General features: G+C 37.7%; 4 protein-coding genes across 4 annotated transcripts in view; 3 read left to right on the top strand and 1 right to left on the bottom strand.

The window, feature by feature from the left end:
- The window catches only part of LOC140324398 (Golgi membrane protein 1-like), an 18,504-nt gene extending 10,252 nt beyond the window's left edge, over positions 1-8,252 (top strand). The window contains exons 5-6 of the mRNA XM_072402267.1: positions 767-821; positions 8,069-8,252. Of these exons, the coding sequence (XP_072258368.1) occupies positions 767-821; positions 8,069-8,217 (204 nt within the window). The 3' untranslated portion in view covers positions 8,218-8,252. The remainder of the gene's footprint in view (positions 1-766; positions 822-8,068) is intronic.
- LOC140322523 (olfactory receptor 5AR1-like) overlaps positions 1-16,658 on the bottom strand; it is a 63,141-nt gene extending 46,483 nt beyond the window's left edge. Inside the window, exons 1-2 of the mRNA XM_072399081.1 lie at positions 16,158-16,658; positions 13,831-13,941 (exon numbers count right to left, since the gene is read on the bottom strand). The gene's annotated coding sequence lies outside the window, so the exon portion shown is untranslated. The remainder of the gene's footprint in view (positions 1-13,830; positions 13,942-16,157) is intronic.
- LOC140324396 (uncharacterized) lies at positions 10,158-12,982 on the top strand. The gene is made up of 2 exons (XM_072402263.1): positions 10,158-10,559; positions 12,205-12,982. Exons 1-2 carry the CDS (start codon positions 10,292-10,294, stop codon positions 12,861-12,863), a joined length of 927 nt encoding a protein of 308 aa, XP_072258364.1. The 5' UTR covers positions 10,158-10,291; the 3' UTR covers positions 12,864-12,982.
- An 849-nt stretch (positions 16,659-17,507) lies between the features above and the next one.
- On the top strand, positions 17,508-26,635 carry MRPL18 (mitochondrial ribosomal protein L18). Its single transcript, XM_072402261.1, has 4 exons — positions 17,508-17,680; positions 19,892-20,078; positions 21,583-21,814; positions 26,164-26,635. Exons 1-4 carry the CDS (start codon positions 17,644-17,646, stop codon positions 26,233-26,235), a joined length of 528 nt encoding a protein of 175 aa, XP_072258362.1. The 5' UTR covers positions 17,508-17,643; the 3' UTR covers positions 26,236-26,635.
- Positions 26,636-26,991: the final 356 nt, after the last annotated feature.

Below are 26,991 nucleotides of genomic sequence, written 5' to 3'. Positions count from 1 at the left end.
TTAACGAAAAGAGCAACTTTTTTTAGCCCGTACGAAGGTCGGGCTTAACGGTCGGGAGGTTAAGGAATATGCTATAAGTTACATGTATTTTATAAATTGTAAATTGTAGGTCACCTCCAATATCTTCCACACCAACTGCTAGATAATATTGTTCTCCAATCTAAAAAAAAAAATAATAAATAGGCTATTTTCACCTCTAGTGGCAATACCAACTCTGGAAATGGATAACAATCAAAAATGTTTCTACATTAGACAAAAAAATCACCCATTTGTTGGCAGCATACCTTTTAATTAGTCCATTTTAACAACTAGTCTTTGTTTTCAAATTTCTGGTGTGGGTAAGATAGAGGAACAGATCTATTCTGTAAATATTCTGCCTTAAGATAAAAAAAAGCTTAATAGTTCTAAAATCTGCAAACTGCAAATGATGTAAAGTTGTTTATACATGTTTTTGTAGCATTGCCAATTTTTCTGCTATACAAACAAACTTACATTGCTATGCTTTGCATAGACATTAGAATATATCAAAACTGGTACACATAATATTATACCGCTTGGCATATAGGTGACTCGCAACTATTCGTATAACAATTAAAACATTGACACCTGCTGGTTATAAGGAAGATTTGCACTCCAAAATATTTGTAGTGAGTAGTTTTTCGATAATGCATGTTAATCTTTTTATTAAAACCAGACATGCTACTATTCTCAATGTAAAAAAATTATACGAAGACATTAATTAATGTATATTTATAATTTTTTATAGCAAGAATTTCTAAATAGCATATCCTTAAAGGAGGAGGCAATTTCAGAACTACAAGGTAAGATTTTTATTTAAACGTATGTATGTTTAAGGAATAAACTTAATAAATATTGCATATTATGATGTGTCATTGTCAACGTTCAGAAGAAATCTGATCAAGCATTAATTAGCTGCAGTCAGTAAATGAAAAAAACTATTAGACTATTCCGTGTATGGTGCTATGCACTTCCATGTGGTGACATCAAGCAGCCTATGCATTTAAATGGGCTCCCCAACACATGACAGCACAGAGAAATGAGTGTATACATTTTTTTGTTCACCATAGAAGGTTTATTGGCAAAGTGCATTGGATGCCATTCAGAATACATGAAACTACAGGGCATTATTGCAGGTTACATGTTTTAAATTTGCAGTGAATACCATGCTAATGCTGTACCACACAGATGTGAATAGGGCCTTACTGTTAAATACTGGATTTACTTTTTTGTATTAATAAATAAACTAAGTTTGCTTCTTTATTAAATGTTTTTTTTCCAAGGGCATAAAATATACCTTTTGTTTACTTGCCGCAAATGAATTTGACTAAACCACGTGGTGGTTGAATAGTTCTGATTCCAATGTGGATCAGGTCTCGGAATCTGGGAAATCCAAGTTCTAGTTTATTAATATTATACCTGTCATTGATGGGTTTAGTAGGCTATAATGATAGCAGCTTAGGGACAAACCACACGATTGGCTAAGCCATACTATACCTAACTTAGATAGCTAAAGTACAGCTCATTAAAAAATACAATTTCCAACTCAATATTACAAACAATTTCTCGACTGACCAGATTCGATCCTAGTTTTGGGATTTCTGTTCTGAAATTCTCTATTTGAAACTATTTGAATTCTAGGGTAATGCATAGGCCTCACAATTATTGTGTCACATTTAAGCTCCTGAAGTTCTAACACTGCACACTAGCCACGGTGATTGTTTACCAGTGATTACAATACACGTACAATATGATTAAAATACATTTATCTGTGCCACATTTCCTGCATGCACTGGGTCTGAATTTTTAGAGAGTTCCAAGGCTGGAGAAGATACATTTTATCAGTGAACCTGGGTGATCCAGCAAACTTGGAATGGATTTCTTAAAAGTCATTTGTTATTTGTTAGCAAATGTTTTCAATTCTGGACCAGATCCATTCCAGGTTTGCTGGATCACCCAGGTTCATTGATAAAAGTGTATCCTCTCCAGTTTTGTGGAGCTTTAAAAAATCAAGCAGTGGATCTGCATAAATGTAGGTTACCTGTTCCTGTGTAGGCATCATAGTGGAGTATTCACTTCATGTGCATATGCTTACTCTAACCTCTCCTTTATAGATGTCATGTTTACAAACTCAGTAGTGTATCAAGAGCCACAAACACGCACATCTAATATATAATAATGACAGGCTAGAAAACTGTAAGAAAGTAATTACAATACCCACTAGAAAAATACATAAGGAAATAGTTTTGACATACTGAGATGTATTACTCATTAGATCATAATACACTCTAATTGTGTCATCTAGGTCAGTTCCCACTGAAACACCTACATAAACATTGCAGATTGACTCTAAAAGACATACAGTAGGAGAGTTCAGAATTATTGTCATACTTCACAGATCCCCTTTGCAGGCTGTCCCTCAATATAGAGACCTCCTTAGCTCTCCCATAACACAGACCCCTTCCATTCTCTTGCCATACCGGCCTCACACAAGCTCAGACTCCAACACTGTATCTCAGTCTGAAATACAGATTTCACTTTTAGTATTTGGCAGGTGCTCCAGAGCTACCTCTGATTCCTGACCTCAGAAAGGTATTGAGTGTTTGGCCCACCTTTTCCTTCCAATACACTCAACCTGGATCCTAAATAAAGATCAGCAAATCTGCAGCACAGCAATTACTCGCAGCCTTAGCCAGGCCCTGTATCTCCTTTTCCCAGTGTGGGAAACACTGTGAACTCACATGTAATCCAACTTCATATCTCTCGATGCTACAACATGTTTTATATGTTACAGTAAATGTATTGTTTTATTATATCATAATATAAACTTTTGCAAAGGTCTTTATTTACTACAACTGTTTCTTTTTCTGTTTACTGACTACTAAAATACCTCTTTACACTTGCTTGGTGGTGGTGGAAGGGGTAGGAGAGCTTTGAACTGGCACTGGGGCTAAAAATATGATGCCCCCTTTTTCCTGACAACAGCTGTCTATGATTGCAGTTCTCCGGCCACCTGTCCATAATGTAGGAATCATTTATGCAAATGTTTGTGGAATGGAGGGCTTTGGTATGGGGCTTGATGACTAGTAAATATGTAATTACAGTGTACATGTGCCTTTTAAAAGTGCATTTTCGAGGCCTTGGTTTTTTCTATTAGGAATATCAACCAAAGTCACCTTTAAAGTCTGTAAGGGAGGGAATTGCAGCTTGGTTTTAAAAGCACCTTTTGCTCCATTAAAATAGCACTGTGCTTATAAAAAAACATTTCCGTCATGATGCATCTGTAATAAAAGTTTACAAGATTGTTTATTTGGCAGATCAGTATTGCAGGTGAAAGGGTTGTGCATACGCACAAAACTTACTGTAGTTTAAATTACAATAAATATGGGCATAATGCTGTCTATCCATCTATTTATCTATCTATCTATCTATCTATCTATCTATCTATCTATCTATCTATCTATCTATCATCATTACTGTATCTCAGTGTGGCCATGAAAGCTCTTTTCTCCTGGGACTCTGTTAATACAGTTCATTCACATGAATCCTATGACAGTGAGCTACAGAAGGAACAGACAAGAAACTGGCGGGGTCAGTATTAACTTGCCCTTCACTGGAAAAAAGAAGCATGCTTATGTCAACATTTCTGAGTTAAAAAAGATTTTGGCAAAAAATATTAGAAAAATATTCACAGTATGAAAAAATCGAAGCTAAAAGCTTCTTACCCTTCGACAGCAGACACTATTTTTTTAGATAGTACTTTTTTTTACAATTAAGAGAACATCTACCTTTTACTATAAAAGGTTTATGAGTATAACATTTTCTTAAAGTGCAGCTTCACATATTTTTCTACCTAAAACATTGTTGTTTCTTTTCTTAATTACATTTACGTATTAGACATCACATGGCATATTTTCTTGATGGCTTTAACAAGCTACTGAATATATAAATATTGCAGATCATACACTTGTTGATGGATGCATGACAAGGAAACAATCTCACTGACTAGCCCTGCTCTGACAGGTTAATATACCTCAACACGGAGCAATTCTAAAAAGCAGCAGTCAAAGGGAGTGATCCCCACAATAAAAGGGGATAGGGCCATCCCATTTAGCTTCCCGTCTTGAGAAATACTATACTCAATTGTATTAAGTGGTACACCAAGCGCAAAACTCCCTAGGGAGTACCCTGCAGGAGAAAATAGACTCCTACCTAGCAAAGTTAGATCTCCCTCAGCTAACGAAGGAGCGCCTAGAACAACTTAACCGCCCCATTAGAAGGGAAGAAGACTCAAAGGTCATTTCCCATCTCCCTTCTAATAAAGCTCCTGGTCCAGATGGCTTATCCTACCTATATTACAAAACTTTTTGCCAGATTTACTTCCACACATGAAAGATTTATTTAATGATTTTCTGGGGGGTAAACCTATACCACCTTCTAGGTCAAGCTCCCACATCATGGTCTTACCCAAACCTGGTAAGGATCCGATACATTGTACCAACTATAGGCCTATAGCAATACTTAACTTGGATCTCGACATTTACACCAAGCTATTAGCAAACAGGCTTTCCAAATTTCTCTCGAATCTTGTGCATGGGGACCAAACTGCCTTTATCCCATATCGTCAAGCAAGTGATAATACTCGAATGGTTATTATTGTTATGGACATTCTTAACAAATGTAAAACTCTGTCCTTGGTTTGGATGCGGAGAAAGCATTTTACCGCCTCAGTTGGCCATTTATGTTCTCCACACATGCTAAAATAGGATTTTCAGGATCTTTTGTTAGAGCAATTTGGTCCCTTTATAGAAGCCCTACAGCCTCTGTTAAGTTGCCACATGCCTATACGATCGTTCGTATATATCGTGCAGGATCGTTCGTCGTTCGTTTTCCAACGATAATAATTGGAAGTGTGTACGTAGCTTTAGCATGACAATGTTTATGGGGTATGTCACTGACAACCAGGGCTCAAAGTAGGTGGGTTAGTTAATGCTTAGCACCATTCAGCCTGAAAGATGACCAATGTGCATATTGTAAGCTTTACATTTTCTGTATGATGTCATAAGGTATGTAATTAATATCAATCCATATCCTTTAGTCCAGGGGTAGGGAAACTCCGGCCTTTAGGCCAGATATGGCCTAGCCGGTAGTCTCTTCAGGCCTAATGTCCCCCTGGTCGATCTGGCCTAATCCTGGCTGGCAGGGGTCAGCAACCTGTCACTCCGGAGCCTCCTTGTTATGCCTCCCTTCCCTATTTACCGTGGCCAGCATTAACACTTCCGGCGCTGGGGTAAGGGGACATCCACAATGCATACGGAGGAGAGGGATTTCCCTTCAGGGGTGTTCCTGGTGGGGGCGGAGCCATCAGCACAGGAATCGGGAGAGAGTCCGGCCTAGTGTGCCTTCTTGACCTCCCAAAATGGCCTAGTAGCCAAAAAAGTTTGCTGATCCCTGCTTTAGTCATTACAAATCTGTGTCCACACATGCTAAAATAGGATTTTCAGGATCTTTTGTTAGAGCAATTTGGTCCCTTTATAGAAGCCCTACAGCCTCTGTTAAGTTGCCACATGCCTCTTCTATGCAATTTTCTAAGAAAAAAGGGATGCAACAGGGATGTCCCCTTTCTCCCCTTCTTCTTGCCCTGTGTATTGGGCCTTTGGCTGCAAAAATAAGATTTAATCCACATGTCTAGGGTGTCAGGAAAAAAGGATCCTCCTATAAGATTTTGCTATATGCAGATGATGTACTTCTTACGCTGACACAACCCACTATTACCCTCCTGAAGAACTCCACTAATTTGGCGAAATTTCAGGTTATAAGATGAATTCCTCAAAAACGGAAGCCTTACTCTTACATATACTGGCCCTGCAACTTTCAGAGTTGCGGAACAGATACCCTTTTATGTGGCGGGAGCACTCTCTTATTTGAGTACACAAATTACGGCTACATATAACCAGTTATATTCACGCAATTTTCCCCCACTGTTCAGGAGCTTTACAAATATCTAAACAAGTGGAAAGCACATCCATTATCGCTCTTGGGATGTATAGAGTCCTTAAAAATGATGCTTCTGCTCAGGCTTTTATATTTATTTGAGACTCTCCCAGTGCGGGTTCCTGTCCTGTTACAGGCTGGTCTTCTAAAATTCATTTGGGCACATAAGGGGCATAGACTTTCTAAGTCAGTAGTTTGTACACCAAGGAAGTTCTGGGGGCTCCAGATTTTATTAAATATTATGTGGCGGCCCATTTACGCTATTTGCCCTCTTGGACGTTAGCCTCCCCTACTATTTGTGGGGAATTGGAGGAATCTTGGATTGCCCCGATCCACTCTAATGTGATGCTATGGAGCTCCTCCCTTTTATTGGCTGATAAGGATATGCTCTTGCCAATGGTGTTTACGAGGAACCTATGGCGAACTTATAGGAATAAATACGGTCTCTCCTCTCTAGCTTCGGTACTGACATCCATTATCCACAATCCACTACTGCCCGATAGTCTTACCTGGGAAATGTGGCAACCCTGGAGGGATAGGGGGCTATTCCATCCTAGGAACGTCCTGCACCCTGTGGAGAAGAGGTTGCTCTCGTTCTCGGATCTTCAGGCTAAATTTGGCCTCCCACAAATGTCCTTTTTTTGCTTACCTGCAGATTAGACAGTATGCCCTCTCCCTCAATCAGATGGCCAGATTTACAGAGGTCACCTCTTGAAAGAATATGTATGGCCTGTCCCAATACTAAAGGTCTTATTTCCTCAATCTTCTGCCTCCTTCACATATCTATACAAAGTACCTCTAGCAAATTTGCATGAGTACATGGAAATCTATCTTTAGCCGTACTTTGGACATTGATGAGTTGTCATATATTTTGGAAGCAGCACAAAAAAGTTAAACTTGTATTTTTTTCACAGAAAATTTTTACAAAATATTATTTAGATGGTACCATATGCCAGATTTATTGCACAGATTGTTTCCCACTGTGGACCCTATTTGCTGGTGATGCGGAAGGCAGAGCTGTGTTAAATGGTAGAGAGTGCCATCCTAGGCTGCTGGCTCTTGGGAAGTGTTCTCAACTAAATTACTTTAGCTAATTGGACTTTCAAGAGCATTGCTGATATATTTGCATTGATTAGGAATGCCATAGTGTTCAAAATATTTTTATTAAATGTGGCGTTTTTATTAAATCTAATCTATTGCACGCTGCAAATTGACTCCACAGCACCTCCACTTGCCAAACTTTGCACCAGCTGACATTTTAATGCTATTCTTCATAGCATTCAGAGACTACTTATAAACATTGATTCCATTTTATACCTGTATAATCACTGTATGTTTTCATTTAATTGCAACCTTCTTAAAAGTTCTATGCAAATCCCCTAAGAAAGCAAAACGTGTAAGGCTAAGAGACGTTATTATAATGTAATCTTACTCTATAACATACAGTATCAGGGATATTATGTTTAGTAAAAAGGTCATATTCCCCACCTTTACACATGAGGGAATGACCTTGAATGCTATGTAAATATGCTGGTGATTTATTACATGCACCCTGTATATGACAATCGTTATAATTGAATAAACTTATTGTTTGCCACCAAAAAACCCTGGCTTTCTCTTTCTTTTTATCATTTTAAAACGGTACATGCAATCTTAGCACTGAGTATGCAGCAACATTTCTGTGTATAGGGGGAGTTTTGATATTCAGTGCTCACAGTAGAGTCAGTTTTTAAAACCTCAAAAAGCACAGGAGGCCAACAGACATTTTTCAATAGTAAGCAACTCATATAAATTGAGACCCCAATAAAGGTGGGATGTACCTGTAGCTCTGCAGCTACCTCCTGCTAAATGAAGAACACTGCTTAACGTTAAATGTACACTGCTTAATGAAGCCTGATTATAGATCTGTAGACAGTGATTTAATATACCATGTACTCTACATGCATCTGAGACATATCACACTAATGAAATATGACATGTATTTAGTTATTTCTATAGCCAGCCATATTGTGGCATGTAACCCATGAATACCAACTGCTTATTTTTATGTTTCCAGCAATGTCAATTCCCTGGCATATGGATAACATAAGTAATTACAGAGGACAGCCAAGTGCTCATGCATCAAATTATTACAAACTTCAAAAATTCCATTGCAATTCTAAAAATGGTCATGTAATGCAAATACAACATAGCTACAATCCCTGATGTAAGTACTAAATTGCATAAACCAAAGAGTTTTGCTCCTAATGCAGTTAGTTTTCTTCTATCATGTCAGGTTTTATTTTCTACAGCTTATATTAATGTGATTACTGCCGTGTGGATTTGTATAGGCTAATCATTTACACGCATGACAGTGTGGTCAGAGGTTGTGCGCTGCTCTACGCAGTGAATAAGCAACATTTATTTTTTTACCTACACACGTATTTCCTTTCATTCAGATCATGTCTCGCTCTGCTGTTTCTCATTGTAAGTGCCTAAACAACCCTGATTCATTTTGTTATATCTGTGGCAGTTTTACCATTCCTAGTCAAAGGGCGAACATCAGCACATTTGTAGAGCAAGCCTATTTGGCATATTTCAACGTTAAACTTGGTGATCAAGATAAGTGTTGGGCCCCTCATAAGGTGTGCAAACAGTGTGTGGAGGATTTACAGATGTGGACAAAGGGAACACATGATAACATGCCATTTGGTATACCTATGGTTTGGCGAGAGCCAGGAGATCATTTCAGTGACTGTTACATTTGTATGGTGAAAACTTCAGGATTTAACAAGAAAAATAAATGTAACATAGAGTATCCTTGTCTACCATCAGCTATAAGCCCAGTGGCTCATTCAGATGAAATCCCAGTGACGTTTTTTTGTTACACTACCCTCTCTTGAAGAACATGATTATGCTGATGAACTAGGTGACAACAATGATAAAGAGTTTGAAATTGAAGAGGACTCTGTTCGTAAGGGATTTAAGCAGCATGAGTTGAGTGACTTGATGAGTTGAGTGGCACGTGATTTGGGACTATGAAGAAGGCTTCAGAACTCCTAGCATCAAGACTGCGCGAGAAAAACCTACTTGAAAAAGGAACGAAGGTATCGTACCTTCAAACCAGAGGTATTGCATTTCTGCAGTACTTTAGAACAGACAGTGGCTTTGTGTATTGCCATAACATACCTGGTTTAATAGAGGAATTGGAAATTCCAATCTATAACTCAACTGAAAGGCGACTATTCATCGATAGCTCAATGCTGAGCTTACAGTGGGTCCTCTTTCACAATGGCAATATATTTGGGTCAGTCCCAATTAGCCATTCAGTTTCTCTTTGTGAAGAATATGTAGACATAAAGAGAGCCATTGAGTTGTTGCAATATCACCAACACAATTGGGTCATCTGTGTTGACCTTAAAATGGTATGCTTCCTTCTTGGTCAGCAACGCGGATACACCAAGTATCCCTGTTATCTGTGCATGTGGGATAGAAGAGTTCATGAGAGGCATTCAGTGGAAAGGAATTGGCCTCCAAGATCTGACCTAAACCAGATGATCCAAACATTCTGCATTAGTAGTTCATTTCCTATATTGTTTACCTTTTCTGTGCATGGTATGGTGGTGGTAGTCTTGCCAGGTTGCATTGATGATATATATCACCATGGTAAAGGGCAGAAAATACAACTCATTTGTGGTATATTCCCACTCTTTGAACTCTAAAAAGAAGAAAGCCCATACTCTTTTATCCAGCTCAAAGCCTCATCTTAGATTACAACATATCATAAGATAGAATGAATGTATATGTATAGAAGCATTTTATATTGTTTGGAACATTTTAGATGAATTTAGTATGCAAAGGTACCATGAGGTAGGTATAAAATCTTTAAAATATATGTCAAGGCAACATTTATAAACATATTTTCTGCATCTCTGCGACCAAACTGCAAGTATAGAATAAACTGTTCATGTGCTGGAAATTTAGTATGGTCCTACCTCACTACCTTAATTTTTTGATACATACAGTGTATCTTTTGGCTCTGAATTCCCAAAGCATGTGTTGTCAGCCTTGTCTTCTGATGTAATACAGAGAATTCATGCCTTTCCTCATATCCATAACCCTTTTTTTGTGCACAGGTTGAGAGATTTCTGGCAAAATCAGTTTCAACAAAACACTTTCAGTTGTATATTTAGCAGACTGTAAATGAGCAATTAAAAGAAATGCATTGTTAGTTTATAAATTTATTTGAAGTGAAGTAGACATTTTAAAGGGTTCTTCAGTAATCCACTAGAATATAGTAATGCTGTTTTTTTTTCTTTTAAGGACACAGTGCATGAATGTCATTAATATGATGAGTGCATTATGTAGTAAAGGCAAAAACAATATACAAAACATACTGTCATTCAACAAACAAAAAAAAACTTTGACAACTGCAGTCACCAGCCAATCATCTACTGGAATGAGCAAACCTGAAAATATTTCTTTGACACCAAGTCCAGAAGGTGGTTTTACAAAAGTTCAGACGCCTCTGACACAAACTACAACACACATCACTTTTTCATCATCAGGTAGGAGCTATATTTTTGTATCCAAGTCTTAAACTCTACAAGTAACAATATAAAAAAAAATGTCTGATAACATCAAAATGAAATGAATTTTAAATTTTATATTTTTCAGATCTAAGGCTTACACAAGTATATATGGCACAAACATCTAGGTTAAAGCTACATATTAAAAAAAAAATTCACAGAGTGTTCATCAATTTTGCAAGATTTAGTTCTTTGATCAATAAATTGATTTATTTTTAAAAGTGGGTAAAGTTTACATGCTTCCAAACTGAAGCAACTACATACAACATTCTAAAAATAAAGGGGAAAATTGATGTTGCTATCTATTATTTGGAGCATTAGGCTACAACCTGCAGTAATTTCCATGCTTAGTTGGAAACTAATCCTAAATAATATGTTTTCCAGTCTCCAGTGTGTGTGCATATATGTTCTATTGCACCTTGTAATTTTTACATGACCCAAAACATATTTTAATTATTGTTTAATTATTGCTATTATTAATATTATTTTAAAGAACACTTATAAATGGGGAATACAATAGAGAGTACTGTTTCCATGATACAGCCGACTACTTAATCAATGATTTGCACATTTCAGATGAAGTATATCTATACAGAAACTTTTTGTTTTAGATTTTGGATGAATGGGGTATGATAAGAACTCCCATACAGTTTTGCATCAGTTGGAGACTCTTTTTTTCAGAAATTCTTAAGTAGGGGAATGCTAGAACCTTTATCATTTATGTATTATATTCTATTTCCCAGTTGCAGATTTTCCTCTACTACCTGTATATTAAAAGGTTGTTGGAAGAATAGGAAATTGTGGAGAATATTTCTAACCAATAGAACAATAAAACCTGACAGGGCTTGTAACCTTTCCTTATTCTATGTAAAACTAGAAAACTTCCTTACTGAGATTTCTAACTTTAAGCTTCTCAATGTATGTATTGCAACTTATCCATTCAAGGTTGATTGTTACTAGCCTGGAACTTTTATTTATTGGATTTTAGTTTTTATCCATAAAGACATCACATGTGGGCATTATCTAGAGTAGTCATCATAAACATTCAGAAAAGGAAAGCTACAGTAAATAGGCACCTTATCATCATGTGTTCAAAAAGCTCCCACCTGCCATGATCTGCTGTATTGCATTGTCCAAAATGACTTGCGTGATCAATGATAAAATCTAAAGGTTTTATTTAATTGTTTATAATGATGATTTTTTTAGCATTATCCTGACCTCACTTCACTGCTGTACAGTAGACAATACAAAATACAACTATTTGGGAAAGCAGTGAGAAGCAGATAGAGCAGCTAACTTTGAAAATCGTACGTGGAGATAGGGGACAGATGTGTACACACACAAGCATTAGGGAGATCCAGGTCATACTAGGCAGATAGCCTAGAAAATCGTATGTGGAGTAAAGACACATGTAATGTTGTAATGGAAACCATTGGAGAGAAAAGCCATGGTTTTCCAGGCTTACAGTCTTAGGGGATAATGGGCAGAAGGCAACAGCTGTATATAGAATTCTACCAATCATAGTTCCAACACAGATATCTAGGCCATGTTGCTAAATTTGAACATGCATTGTGATTAAGAGTTGGCTATCATGCCCTAACCATGTTATATTTTATATTTTTAGGTGGCACACAAAGACATTTGACTGTTGGTCTTGAAGTGAATGACCTGAGTTCTGAACCAGAAAATATGGAAAGCCTAAAGAATGACCAATATAATGCAACAGCCCCTAAAACCATAGCACAAGGACCCTATTTAAATGTTAAAGAACATGAGAAAAAGTCCAGCACAGCTAATAGGAATCTGGTTATCTTGCGAAAAGATAACTTTAAAGATGAAGGCAATTTTAATGAGATAATCAGCAAAAATGTACATATACCGGTATATTCTCCAAAGCGACAAAGGCCTAAAAAGAAATGGCCATCAGATTCGTATAAAATGGACCAAAACACACTTGGAAATGTCACTTATCTTGAACACCTGAGTGAAAATGAGGAAGATACAACTAAAAATCTAAGTGTACAGCTTACTTATTTGGGTAACCTTAACACAACCAGGGATGTAATCAATGGAACGCAAGAAGAAGGAGAGAAAAAACTAAATTTTACATTATCAGAAGACAGAACACCACAAACCACTATCAGAAGTAACGCCACAGAAAAAACTTCTGAAGCTAACTTGGTTAGCACATTAACTTCACTTCTGGATGTTTATAACATAGAGGAAACAGATAAAGATGGCGATATTAAAGAAGAAAAATTAAAATATGAGGAGATACACTGACACAGAAAATCACAACAAAATATTACAGATTATGGGAATAGAAAATACTGAAAAAACATACTAATTATATCTATTATTCTATTATGTAATTATCTAATAAAGTGCTAAAAAACATTAAATGTTTTACAAACAATTGTCTTTTTGACAATTTTAGAGGTGTAAACACTCTGTTTGGAAAGAAACAGTTTATCAATTAATTTTATGATTCCGCAATATAAAGCTCCTAGTTATAAAACTGCCCAATGTCTTTGTTGGCAGTTGTGCAAACCTTCATTAGGTCTGAAAACTCAGTTAGCTACACATAAATTATGGAAGAACAACCCTTGTATAATTACTATAATTACAGATCACAGTACATTAGCCTGGTGGTCAGTAAGAAGACTGACTCTTACATTGCTGGCCATTGGTAAGGCTGTCACCTTTACAGATAGCCAAAAAGATTTTTGGTATTTATTAAACTGACTTGAGAGGTGCAAATTGCTCATTGCACATGGAACCCCTAACAACCTCTGGAACGCTAGGGTTTGTACAGAACCCTGATTAATTAACACTGATCTAAATTAATATTTTGTTTGGTGCAATCAGAGTTGGGCACACTAAATAGGCTATATGTATGTAATTTATGAGCTCAGTAAATATTTCAACCTGGCATCTAAAGGCACACATAGGACATAAGGAACCAGTTAATGCCTATATGTATGAAATTTAGTACATTGAATATGCAGATGTAACAGTATGCAAAAGAGTAAGGGATGGTTCAGACAGGCGGCTTTTTAAGCAGCTTTACTGTGGTTCACCACTGTCAGCCAGTCCTCAACCTGGCCAAAATCTTAATTGTTTTTCAAATCGATGGGCAGTTGAAATCTCTTTAATACAAGTGACTGCGGTGCAGTTTTGGTGCAGTTTTGGAGATACTTTATACATTTTAGCGGAGTCTGTTGCATGTCCTGGCCACATATGTTCTTACCTGATGTGGTTGGATGCAGCCAGATAATCCATTTGGTTGTTGTGGCACCAATAATACGAGATCCAAGTACTGGATGGTGTGGAAAATGTTTCCCTGGGGTTTTCCTTAGTGCTACATATAAAAAAAAAAATTTTTGCACATATTGTATTAGTAAATATATATACAATCCTGAAGATCTTATTTGATAGCTGCATGCCAAAATAGGTATTTTGTAAGGTATTTAAGGTATATCTGGTGGTGTCTCACTGAATAGATTTCCTTACACTTTCTGTTTTGTTGACAACAGAAAACTAATAGCAATTGATTTAGGAAGTCATCTCTTCAACAGCTGTAACTGCAAAACATATACCCATTAGAAGAGTTCCCTTTTATGTCACATTCAGGAAGAATGTGCTGGTGACAATGATTACTGGGGTAAACAGAGAGCTTTGAAAATCTCTCTGAGGAGACAATACCAACTATATGGATTGTAATAGATGAGCAGGTAAATGGCACTTATGAGGTTAATCCCTGTACACCAATTCACCAATTAATAATATTTCAGTTACAACATGTTCGTGCGAGACTGGCTTTTCCTGCTTCTGACAACATAAGCTAAGGCTGGTGAGAGTCACCGCATTACATGTCTGACAACACAGTGATCTGCCAAGGTATACAAACAGTATCTTTGGAGACGTGAAAACAGTTTATCCAATATACCACTAAGAGAACTAATCATGGTGTAAAGAAAACAGGAGACCGTAGCAACCAATTCATTTCAGTTTACTGTAGTCAACATAAAAATATTTTCTAATGCATAGATCATAGCAACTTCTTTAGCAATACTACTTTTGAAACTAGATCACTAATGGATCTGTTTTCATCTTCAAGATTCAGACCTTTTTATCAAAATGATTTTTCTATGATTTTCCCATCATCAAGTGTTCTTCATCATTTACACCTTCTACATGAATTAAGTGGGGGCAGTGTTATGATCTGGGGTTGCTTCAGTTGGTCAGGTCTGGGTTTAGTAGTGGTTTGTGCCCATAAAATTAGGTCAGCTGACTACCCAAATATACTGAATACCCAGGTTTTTCCATCAATGGATTTTTTTTTTCCTGATGGCCTGGGCATATTCCAAGATGGCAAAAGCAAGATCTGTTGGACTGAGTTGTTTAGGGGACATGATACAGACTTTAACTTACTGAGAATCTTTGAAATAAGATGAAGAAGACTTTACACAGCAGTGTGATTTTCTTATCATACATACAAGAACTTGGTGAAAATGAACTCTGGATGGAAAAAAATGTTGTGCCATTGCATACGGTTATCAAAATCATAGCTCTACAAATATGTGCTATAATCAAAGCTAAAAGGGGTCACAAGATAGAGCAGTGTTTCTCAACCTTTTTAACATGGTTGAACCCTTGAAATAACTTTTAGGTCCTTCTTACTATAATTACTACTTTGCTGGCCAGAAGGAAGAACATCACCTTTACAGATTAAAATTAATTATTGGTGCCATTAAAACCGACCTGAGAGGCACAAATTGCTTTTTTCCTAAGGAACCCCTAGTAACCTGTGGACGAACCTTGGTTGAGAAACACTAGGAGTGATTTTGGCTGGGCAGTGTATATTATTATAATTAAAACTATAGTTTAATTCAAATAATACCTGATGATCCAGCCAAAAATTCCTTGTGCAGGCACTTCCATAACAACATTCTGTCCCTTTCTCCCACTTGTTTTCCTGCATTGTCATTCTGTTACAGAAGTCACTATGCATGTTATACAGACACATTCGACTGTTGTCACCATCAGGAAACCTGACCTGAGAAATGCCAAGAAACTGCTGGAGTGCATACATATAGCCATGTAGTGTCTGCAAACTAGCACTGCTACTATGAACAAGTGATGAAAAGGGGTTACGCATTTTATGATGTTGTCCTGTAAATGTTCCCTCAAATTCAATAGGCAGTACTTATACTATAAGCAGAACTCTTGAGTTCATCAGTGTGGTTCTGCCCTGCATGAATCTATCATCTTCAGGAAAAGTGACTGCTCCATTACATATTAGTAAAGGTTGGTGGCTGCCATTTGGGAATAGGGAATCCTAAGGGCAAGTTCACATGTTTAGCATGGAACAAAACTACGCAGCTTGCCAGCCACATTCCAACACTGGGCCAATGTTTGCACATTTGACAGCTGACGTCCGTGAGTGATACTGGTGCCATATCAGCTCTAAGTTATAAATGGGCCCCTAAATAGTGAAGTTGTCCTTCACAACAGTTGCTTTATTAGGAAAAGAAATGCCACTTAAAGTGGAACTAAACTGAAAAAAAACCTCACCTTTACTCGATCCCACTAGTGCTTTCCTTGATTGGGTCCTTCACCATCCTGTTATCCGTCTTCATCATGGCACAGAGGAAGCGTTGGGTGCCGATATCTTCTTTCTTCTTCTTGATTTTGCCTACGTCACCTGATCTCACGCTGTGCAGGTGCAAGATTGCGTGACGTTGCCGCTGTATGTGAAAAAAAAGAGTACTGATCTCACTGGGTGGGATAGGCATTTTTCCCCTTCCATTGAAGAAAAAGCTAGGGCATGTGCAGAAGATGCATGACGTATATGCTGCGGTGATAAAGACAGAAGAAGAGGAGCTTCACCTTTTTTGTTTTTTGAAAAAGGGATTTTAACTTCCCTACAAAAAAGAATGTACCGGTAATTGGAAAGTAAACATTTTAGTTTAGGCCTCCTGTTACAGATGTAACAGTATGTACACATATCAGATGATTGTCAACTTCTTGGGCAAAATTCTGACGTGTGTACAGTGATTTCCCAATGCAGTTCACCAGTCTGCCAAAGCAAATATTGAGTAACCGAGTGGAAATAACCAAGTGGGAATAACCGAAGAAGAAAGAAGATAGCGGCACCCAATGCTTCCTCTGTGTCATGACAAAGACGGATAACAGGACGGCAATCGCCCTGCACTCCTATAAAGGAGAATACAGGGGGGGTGCCGCCTACGTTCTGTCACCAACAACTGAGCACCACCACAGGAGCTTTCAGAAGCGGTTTAGCTTGGCATGTAATGGGCATTCATCCAATTTCCTTGCCAATCTTGCACACCTCAGATGCTGCTTGCAAGACTGGTCAGGCAACCATAGTTATATAGGTATGAAGAGGTAAAAACCCTGCTTTGAAAACCATTTGTGTGAACAAGTCTTTAATAATATCTATTATGTCAACATCGTCATCGCATTTATTGAAACATTTGTAGACCATGTATATCTTTTTTGTGTTGACTAAAAACAACTGTACAAAAACAATTGATACTATAAAACAATAAATGCTATAGCTTCTGTACTTTGGAAAATGTATGATTTGGCGGGGGTATCAGAGGAGATTTTAGTAAGTTTTCACTTTATATTCTGTAGGTAAACAATAAAAATGAAACTATTTCTCCAGCAGCAAAAAGGGTTATTCACAGCTGGTTTCTATAGTAACCATTTATTTATACTATTTATTTATATATTTTTCTATTTTAATTTCATTTTCCTTCCATCCACGTTCACACAAATATATTTTATTATTTTTATGAATTATACAGCAATATAATTCATACAATGTCATAAGAACGCATATGGGCGGAAGTAAAGAGGCGCCCACAACAAAGATGGTCGCTCGCTAAGCGGGCATAGTAAGGTTACCGGAAGTGTCCTTTGGGAAGCATGTCTGCGCCCTGCTAGGTTTTCGCTGTGCTTCTCAGCTAACGGAGAAGCGGCCCTAGGAGTATCTGGATGTGAGGGTCACTGTGAGGAGTAGCTCGCTATAGCAATGTCTCTACTCCTACGAAGCAGATTTCTCATACAGGGTAAGGAGGGGGTATAATGGGGCTGTGCAGTGCTTGTCATGTGCATGTCTTGTATGTCATGAGAGGGTCATGGAGCCGGACTGTGAAAAGACATTACTTCTCTGGGCTTAGGTGCATTCTTGATTTATCACAAGTATAGAGATGAGGAGTTCCATACTATGACTTATATACTGTGCTGGATTCATGGAGTCACAGATAAGCTGCTAGTAGAGGTCCATGATGGGCACTGCTGTGTTCTGTCACTAAAGGTTTATTTATTATTTATTATATTTATAATAGTATAGAAATATATATTATAGAAAATGTCTGAGAGCTGTCAGAAAGGTGCTTTATCCCCACTTGCTGTGCTGTTTGGAACACTATTTGGTTACGTTTTCTGGGGTTTTGTTGTTGTTAAGGCAGTGATTTAAAAGTAAAATGAAACTTAAAATGCACATGTGCAGCTCAGTGTACAATCCCGGCATACCCGGCTGCTAGGACTCAATGAAATCTTGTCTGCTTTCACGGGTGTTATGTCTGTCTGGCCCGGCCAATCAAGGTGGCTGAAGATTCTGAACCCGGAAGAGGATGGGGTGAAGGTGCTGGTAACCAAGGTTGGAAAAGTGAGGTTAAAAAAAAATAATAATAAGTTTAAGTAAGGTAAGAGACATAGCATGTCCCAATTGCAATAAAGAACATGCCTGCTTTTTGTGTTTTCATTTTTAAAGAGGAACTAAACTCAGAAGTCCCCCAAAACAAAAAAATTCACGTACCTTTAATCCCGCAGAGCAGTCAATTGGTCCGGAGGTGTCTTCCATCGGCTCCCGCGTCATCCTGGCATCGGTCTTCGTGCCAGCACTTGGGGCGTCCGCCATCTTTGTGTAAAGACTTAAAGCGTACCTAAACTCAGAATTTTCACTTTACATAACAGGGTAGACAACCCTTTTTTTTTTAAAGTAAAAATTCTGTTTGTGTTTTTTTTTTTAAGTGCAACACTCTTTTTTTTTTTTTTTTTAAAAATGCATGCGCAGTGAGATCAACAAGTTTTTTTCCCAATCTACGTCACCCGATCTCACGTCGGGTGATGTAGGAAGAAGAACCAGGAGGAAGAGAGCAGAAGATAGCGGCTCCTGGCGCTCCCTCTGTGCCGGCCCAAAGATGCATACTGGGAACCGATAGAAGAAACCTCCCGACGGATCGACTGCAGTGCGGGATGAAAGGTAAATGTGATTTATTTATTTTTTGGGTTTAGTTCCTCTTTAAAATGCACACATGCAGCTCAGTGTACAATCCCGGCATACCTGGCTGCTAGGACTGAATGAAATCCTGTCTGCATGCGGGGGCTACGTCAGTCTAGCCAATCAAGGTGGCCGAAGATCCTGAACCCAGAAGAGGATGGGGTGAAGGTGACCGAGGGAGGTGAGGTGAGTTTAGTTAAAGAAAAGGTAAGTAAGGTAAGTTTGTCCTTCTGCAGAAAAGTCATAGCATGTCCTTATTGCAAAAAAAGAATCTGCCTGCTTTCTGTGTTTTTATTTTATTTATTTAACTTTAGATCCACTTTCAAACAGACATAAAACCTATGCAATTTTTTTTCTTTTATCGGGAAGATCTGCAATAAGGCAGATAAGGTTATTTTATTTGCCTGATCCTTCTGCAAAAATAACCTATCTGCCTGATCACGGTTTTTCAAATACTCACCTGTTCCTGTTGCGACTCAGGGTGCCACCATCCCTGTCCTTCTTCCTTGTTTAGACCTTGTTTCAACCATCTGTATTGTTTGGCTGTCACAGATCTGTAGGAGTTCATTCAGTCCTGGTATTCTGAATACGTCAGGTGTCGCATGTGCAGATCAGTGGTTTTTGACAGTTTTGGAGAGTGGTCAGGTAAGTATGTTTTGTTGCAGAAGGACATTGCTTGTTCTTTCTGCAATAACGTACTACCTGATTGCAGATTTGTAAAGTGGATTTGGTTTTTGCTTTTATTAATGCAGTGCACACCTTTCTGAAACTATAGGTTCAACTATTTTTATTTCCATTATTGAGTCATTTAAAAACTCCACTTGGGTCATTTAAAACCTAGATTCTGGATGTTGTTGCGATAATGCTATATACCTATACTCACTGATCTTTTTTCAGGCCACAACTCCTTGAATTAAAAGAAAAAAAAATTTAGTTGGTCATCCTTCTCCTGAAACATCGCTGAGTATATAATAATTTATCATTTGTGTTTCAGCTACCCGCCCTGCCAGTACCACTGCCGGTGTTCAGGTGTCACCAGGGGTTGAGGTAGACACACATGAAAATGAAATTGTGAACCCTGAATTCACCAATCGTAACCCCCGCAACTTGGAACGTCTGTCACTTGCAGTTAAAGATCGTGGCTGGGGCACGACGTGGCCAACCAGAGCATACTGGCATAGGTATGAACCTCAGATCCAACTAGATAATTATCCTTTATAATAGTGTTAGAAATAGTTTTTGTAAACAAACATGGAATTGTGTATGAAAGAAAAATTATGTATCAAGGATATGTGGAAATATCCATATTCTTCTTTGCAGCATCAAAGTGTTAGTCCAACTCCAATATTTTAGAGATTTACTTAGACCCAAAGAGTTGATTGTGTCAGGTTGTTTATTCATTATATTATATTATAAAGTGACCATTTCAATAAAGCCTATCTAAACTCAACATTTTTACTTTACATAAAAGGCTAGAAAACCCTTGTAAGGGGGGAAAAAAAGCGAGCCGATCTCACTGCGCTTGCATGAGATCGTCTCTCTTTTTTTTTTACCACATTACAGCGGGCTACATCACCTAATCTCGCACCTGTGCAGTGCGAGATCTTGTGATGCGCCAAGAACACTGAGGAAGAAGGAAGTGAAGAATGAAGGCACCTGGCGCTTCCTGAGCCTCAGGAGGAATTCCAGGATAACATGGAATTGGATCGCAGGAAGGACCAGCGCCATCGAGGAACCTGCAGGGTTAAAGGTAAGTGTAAATTTTTTGTTTTCAATTTAGTTTTTACCAGCTTTAACAAAGTTCCAGCCACCTATACTTACATATGAAAAATGTAAATGGTCTGCTGCATAAACCTCTGGAACACCAACCTGATTACAAGAAATCCTCAGTTGAAATCAGCTGAGGAAACCACAGTGCTCACCAGTTTCTCCCTCTGACTTATATTTTTCAATGATGTGAGATAGGTGGGAGGAACCATAGAGTGCTCTGGAATTATTTTGAATAGACTGGTGTTACTTTTCAGGTATACCTATATATTCAAGAGCCATTGGATAACTTGGTAAATGGGGTTCAGTGTGGCTAAATGTAGTTGGCATATATTATTGGGGGCTTAAACTGAACAAATTTGAAAATTGAGGCTTTTGACTTGTAAAGTATATTTATTTATTGATGCCAAACAATTCTACAGCTTCTAAAACTAGCAGGAAACATAAATAGATGTGTGGACTTGGGGGATTCAGGTATTGTATCAGCATTTACACAAGATATTCCAGTACCTGGAAGAGTACAGGCGTTGACTATTTGGTAGGAGGTGTAGATGGCATGTAAGGAAAAATCATGTCCGCTGAACTTATTCAGCTTCCCTTCTCTCTGCTATATATATTTCTTTAGAACCTGCAGTTGGGCAAATAAATTCCTGCAGTATCTTCAGTTCTGCTGCCACTCCCTGGTTTCACATGGTAGTAATGAGAGTGGCCTGTTTTTCAACGGATTGATTACATTTAAAATATGAATTTATTGATGTATTATCCATAGCACAGTTGCTTTTAATAATGATAAACTATTTCAAAAATAAATGGAAACCACTAAAGTAAAAGATAGAAAAGGAAATCAGATTGTTTTCTTTAGGCTTTTTTTTCCTTTCCAATGTTTACTTGGTTTCTCCCTGTGATATTTTTTTCAAGGTTGCATTTCGAACGCAGTGGACATCATGTTACTGCATCCGTGGAACACGCGAATGGCAAAGTTGTTCTCTCTGCCTCTACCAAAGAATGGGCCATGAAGAAACATCTCTATAGCACAGTGGATGCTATGGCATGTGAGAATGTAGGCAGAGTTTTGGCTCAGCGCTGCCTGGAAGCAGGAATACATTTTATGGTCTTTAAAGAGATACCATGGATATTTCGGTCTGAATCGGTAAGATAACTCTTCACCTAATCCTGTAAGCAGCAGCAAATTATTTGTAGAGGTGAATTATTTAATTCTTTAATTAATCTTTAATTAATTAGTTAATTGCTGACTGCATAAGAAGCACAAGAGCAGGACTTTCCCTGCATGAGGAGTTGTCTGTGCCCTGTTCTACTTATTTTTGTAGCTTTTAGACACTTGATATTTTGTTTAATTATTTATTATCACACAAGTAATTTGACTAAGCTCTGCTACACATCCTTGGAATTTTTATTTAAATAAAAAATCATCCTAAATTATAGTTAGTTCACAATTTCAAAATTCTCTTTGAAATTATTTCATTTGACACATGCTTTTATAGATTCAAAGTTAAGATAATAGGTGTTGAAAAATGTGCAATGAAGGATTTGGTAGCCAATCCTTGGTAGCCCACAATATAAGACAAAAAAATGTTAAAACAATCTGAGGACTGCATGCTTTAATCTTAGGGGGTCTTGTATGTAACCTATTGAAATGTCTGCAAACCTGTTCAGTCTCTTCTCTGGCATATTGCTATCAACACAACTACAAATATAGGTTTCTCATGCTGGCTTAACACTTAAAGGGGAACTAAATCCACTATAATCCCCTATCCCGGTTCCATTGCAAGACACCACCATCTTCCTTCTTTTCTTTCTTCTTTTCTTCCTAGAGATGATCTTCAGCCATCTTAACTGGGCATGCTGGGAATATATAACTTCATTTGTTCCTGGCTTTACCAAGGGAAGCCTGGGGATTTCTAGATTTCTCTGGTAACTAAGTGCAGCTCCGCAATATTTGACACCTGGGTTGTGATCAGCAGGCAGGTATTACAGTTATTGCAGAAATGTCATTGCCTGTCGCTTACTGCAATAACCACCTGCCTGAATCGCCTATGGTAAAAGTGGAAATTAGGTTCCGCTTTAGCAAGTAAAGTATCAAAAGTTTCTGCTGTCTGGGCTAATTCATCAGGGGTAATGGATGCAGCCTTCGCTGTTAAATCTTTTTTTTTTTTTTTTAAGGTGCCCTTTATAGGAGGTGGTAAATGAGTGGGGTAGTATTGTGGGCCTTAATGATGTATTCAGCTTTAAACCAGCATAGAGGAACAAGAATTTGCTTTCAATGTAACGGGAATGTGCTCGGCCATTTAGTTTGGCACACCTGTAGATATACAGACCTGTGCATAAATGCAATAAATCAAATCTATGGGTCCACTGCTGCTCTTTATTGTGCATTTTTATCCCAAGCTCGCAAGGAGCTCACCAAACACATTGCTGGAGCACCTAGCAAATATTCCTTAGTGAGAGTTCAAGGAAGGCGATTGCAGGAAGAATTCCTGAAAATATCCATAATTCAAGTTCTAGATTGGGAAAGAGTAATACATTTAGCTTTCCCTTTATAAGAGTTGTATATATCTTGCATATCTACTGGGTGTGCTGCCTTTAACGTCTATTCATATTACAATATGTTTATCTATAAGGCTTTTTTCTGTAGTGTTTTTTTTTTTTTGGCTGCTGCACTTAGAATACTGTAATTATAGTTTTTTTTTATTCTTGATACCATAACGCTTTATTTAAATGATGAATTGTTTTATGATTGAGTTCTTTGTCTGCAGCTTTTGTATTTCATGAGCAAATGGAAACACTTGAAATGACTGATAATCACACATCATTATTGCAAAGGTTTATTAAGTTGCACAGGCCACACTACAGTAATATGTATGTGTTTTATATGGAATTGCCTCATTAATCTTAAGGCTGCTCACATGTAAACTCATGTGGCTGTCACTCAGTTCTTGTTTAATTTGGATGCAAAAGCAAGCAGAGCATGTTACCTTGTCAATATAGACACAGGAGTGCCCTTATTGTATTATCATGTTGGTGTTCACTTGTATGCCCCTGTATTTGCTCTGTTTGAGCTTAAAAGCATCCTTATTTGTCTTGGAAGTAAAGAGTAGCAGTTCATAAATGTATTCATCAGTCTGTCTGGCTTAGTTTGTGCAGCTGATGAAGGATATCTAAACAGTGTGGTCAATATGAAAGCTCATCTGTGCATTTGGCACTTACACTGTTCCCAGCTGATTAGGTCATTGTGGGAGGGAGATGCTGTATCTGCACATGAATCTGAACTTTGTAAAGACCATAACTCCAAAGAAGATTGATTACAGACAAATGTACCCTTCTTTACATTTCTGGAACATTCTTTGACCTCCACAACTCGACTTACGAAGCTCATGTATATTAAAAGCTTATCTAACTTCACTGATATCTTTATTATCTTGAAATTGCTTTGTTAAAAAACACTTCTGACTTTAGTTTTGGTCTTCATCCTACCCTAGTTGTCACATTCAATGCTTAAAACTCTTGCATTACTTTTCTTATTGAACAGTAATTATATAGCTCCAACATATTACTCAGTGCTGTACATTAAATAGCGGTTGGAAATGAAAGACTGATACAAACAATAAAACTGGAGGAGGGGACCCTGCTCAGAAGAGCTTACAATCCAAAAGGAAGGGGAAGTAGCACACAATAGGAGGGGGGACATGGATAGGTGGGTGAGTTGTGATGGTTTCAGAGATGATAGTTGGGGAAGGTTGAAAAGATGAGTTTTAAATGTTCAAGTAGGAGCAATTTGAATGGAAAGGAAAGACCATTCCAGATATTCGGGGCAGCCTTAGAATAGGAAGTCAGGTGTGGGCAGAAAGATTTCAGTACCAACGTTTGTTACAAACTGTCTACCTAAAATTAAAGCTAGGTACACCCCTGCAAAGAGGTTGCAGTGCATTTACTGTCATCTCTCGGTTGTGACATGTGCAGCCACTGATGCTTTAAGAACTAGTTCTGCCGCAAGCTCGGTGTGCAATCAGCAAGGTGTCAGCCGTGGGAGCCATGCGGGAATGTGTTACCCATGTTTGTTGTTCAAGGTGGTTTTCACTAACGAAAACAGATGGAAATCGTCACACAAAACTACCTAAATATTATATCATACAGTCATGTGTAAATGAAATAAGTAAACAGGACAAGTATTTTATTTTATATCAAGAGCTGTGCTTTAGAAATCCCATACTACTAAATACTGTGTAATGGTATAAATGTTTATTTGTAAACATGTTTTGTTTACAGTGTGCTTGCATGTATTTGTTAATTCAAAAACCATTGAAGTAAATGTTTCGATATATTCAGTGCAAAGTTAATTAGGCACAAAGTGACATAGATACTGTGAATGGCAAGGGTCAGTCAGCTCTTCAAAAACTCCTTGAGTACGATATTCATATGTGGTGCCTGGATTATTGCGGTACTAATAGTAGTGGGCCATCATACTTGCTTTGTACAGAAACAAATCCATCTTGTGGTGGTACAGGAATAGGCAATGAATTATTGTGAGGAATAGGCAATGAATTATTGTAAGGAACAGGCCTTATAGCAGAATCCAGGCTGAGGTATACAATGTTGTGCTTTGTTTTGAGCTGAGAATCCACTTGTGTTCATATGGCAAAAATCCCAATCATGTAGATCAGGGGTGGCCAACCGCAGCCGTCCAGCAGGCGATGGGTGGGAGGGTGGCCTCTGGCATCATGATTTCACTATGGGGAAGTTTCTTCCCCATTGACTGACAGCCGGCTCCCCACGAATGCACAGTTCAGAGCAGGTCCACGGTTCATAAAGATTGGCGACCACTGATTCAAATGGTTTTGCGGTTCCCTTCACGCCACCTGTATTGCAAAGTCTTTTGGAACAACTGGTACTAATGACATGTGGAGCCCAAGATTTATCCTGATCACCAAGTAGAGAGCCAATGTACAATTTGTATCTTCTTAAGATCTGCGGTAATTGGACAACTTTGTGCTTTAGTCGTGGAAGAACCACATACATAACAAAAACTGTCCGGATGATTAATACAATTTCTAGGCACGATAGCAACTTGATTCAGTCAAAGCTAATCTTGTCTGCAACAGAAAAAAACAGACAATGTACTTTAGATCTTGTAATACGTTTAGGATAATTATATCAAATATCATGAAATATATTATTACCTTCACCACAAAAACTGAATGCCATAGAAAATACTACAAACCCCACAAAAATTATCACTAATGAAAATGGCCTGTTGATTTGCTTTATTAACGTTTGTGCTGTGAAACCTCCAGTCTCATCTATCTCCATTTGGCTGGCTGGATTTTCTCAGATATCTGTGAAATGTTAATGAATTAGATAGCAATAAAAGCTTGTGGATATGTAAATGATTTTGGTGTTTTATTTTTTGTATGTATGTAAATTGTATTGGTCTAAAGCAAGCAGCATTTCTAATGATGTCTTTTTTGTGCGTTTGTTTTCTAGGTGCAGCTGTTTAAGAAAGCAATGATTGAAGCTGGAATAGTGTTTAATGAACCTCCACGCATTTATGAATAACAAGGAAAAATTCAGCTATTCTTTGCTTTGAACAGTTTTTTCCTTTTTTTTTTTTAAACCCCAACTCCACAGACAAATTTTTTGTGTATTTGTTAGTCTCTATTTCTGTTGCAGTGATTTCTTATTACTTTGTGTGCAAAGTAAATCTTCCAGTGGAGACATAGATGGCAACTAAAACCTGACTTTCCACTAAACCTGGATTTGGGCTTTCACCCGCATATCAAAGCATATCACTAAGTTTACAAAGTGATGTTCATACTTTCCATTTTAGGTTTTGACTAGGTGACTTCAGTTTCACTCAGCGAGCTTTCAAACATAAGAAGATATGAAGAATTATACAGAACATTCTTATAATACTTTTCCAAAATTAAATAAAAATAAACTTTTTGGTGTATAAAAACTTCCTTTTGGCTGATTGGTGCATTTAAATAAATTTGCCTTGTTCTAAATAAGTAGTTTGAAAAATGTAGTAATGCAAACATGTAATAATGTGAAATTTCAGGTAAAAAACATAATCCCAGGATTCCAATGTCCTACATATGAGTTTTACTTTACTGCCATAATGACACACATACCAAAAAAATGGTCCGTTGTGTTCTACTTTCTCAGCCCCTGCCTCTCGACACCTTTTCATGCAGGTTGAGTGTTGGTGTACAGGAGATTTATGGCATTCATGACACCACTTTCCAAGAAGGACCTTAGGAACTAGAATGTTGCATACAGAGGAGCATGTGATTTTCTCCCTTTTCTGTCTAA

Source organism: Pyxicephalus adspersus, chromosome 2 (genome assembly GCF_032062135.1).
Source record: "Pyxicephalus adspersus chromosome 2, UCB_Pads_2.0, whole genome shotgun sequence".
In the NCBI taxonomy this organism is placed as follows: domain Eukaryota; kingdom Metazoa; phylum Chordata; class Amphibia; order Anura; family Pyxicephalidae; genus Pyxicephalus; species Pyxicephalus adspersus.
This window is presented reverse-complemented; position numbering and strand designations above follow the sequence as displayed.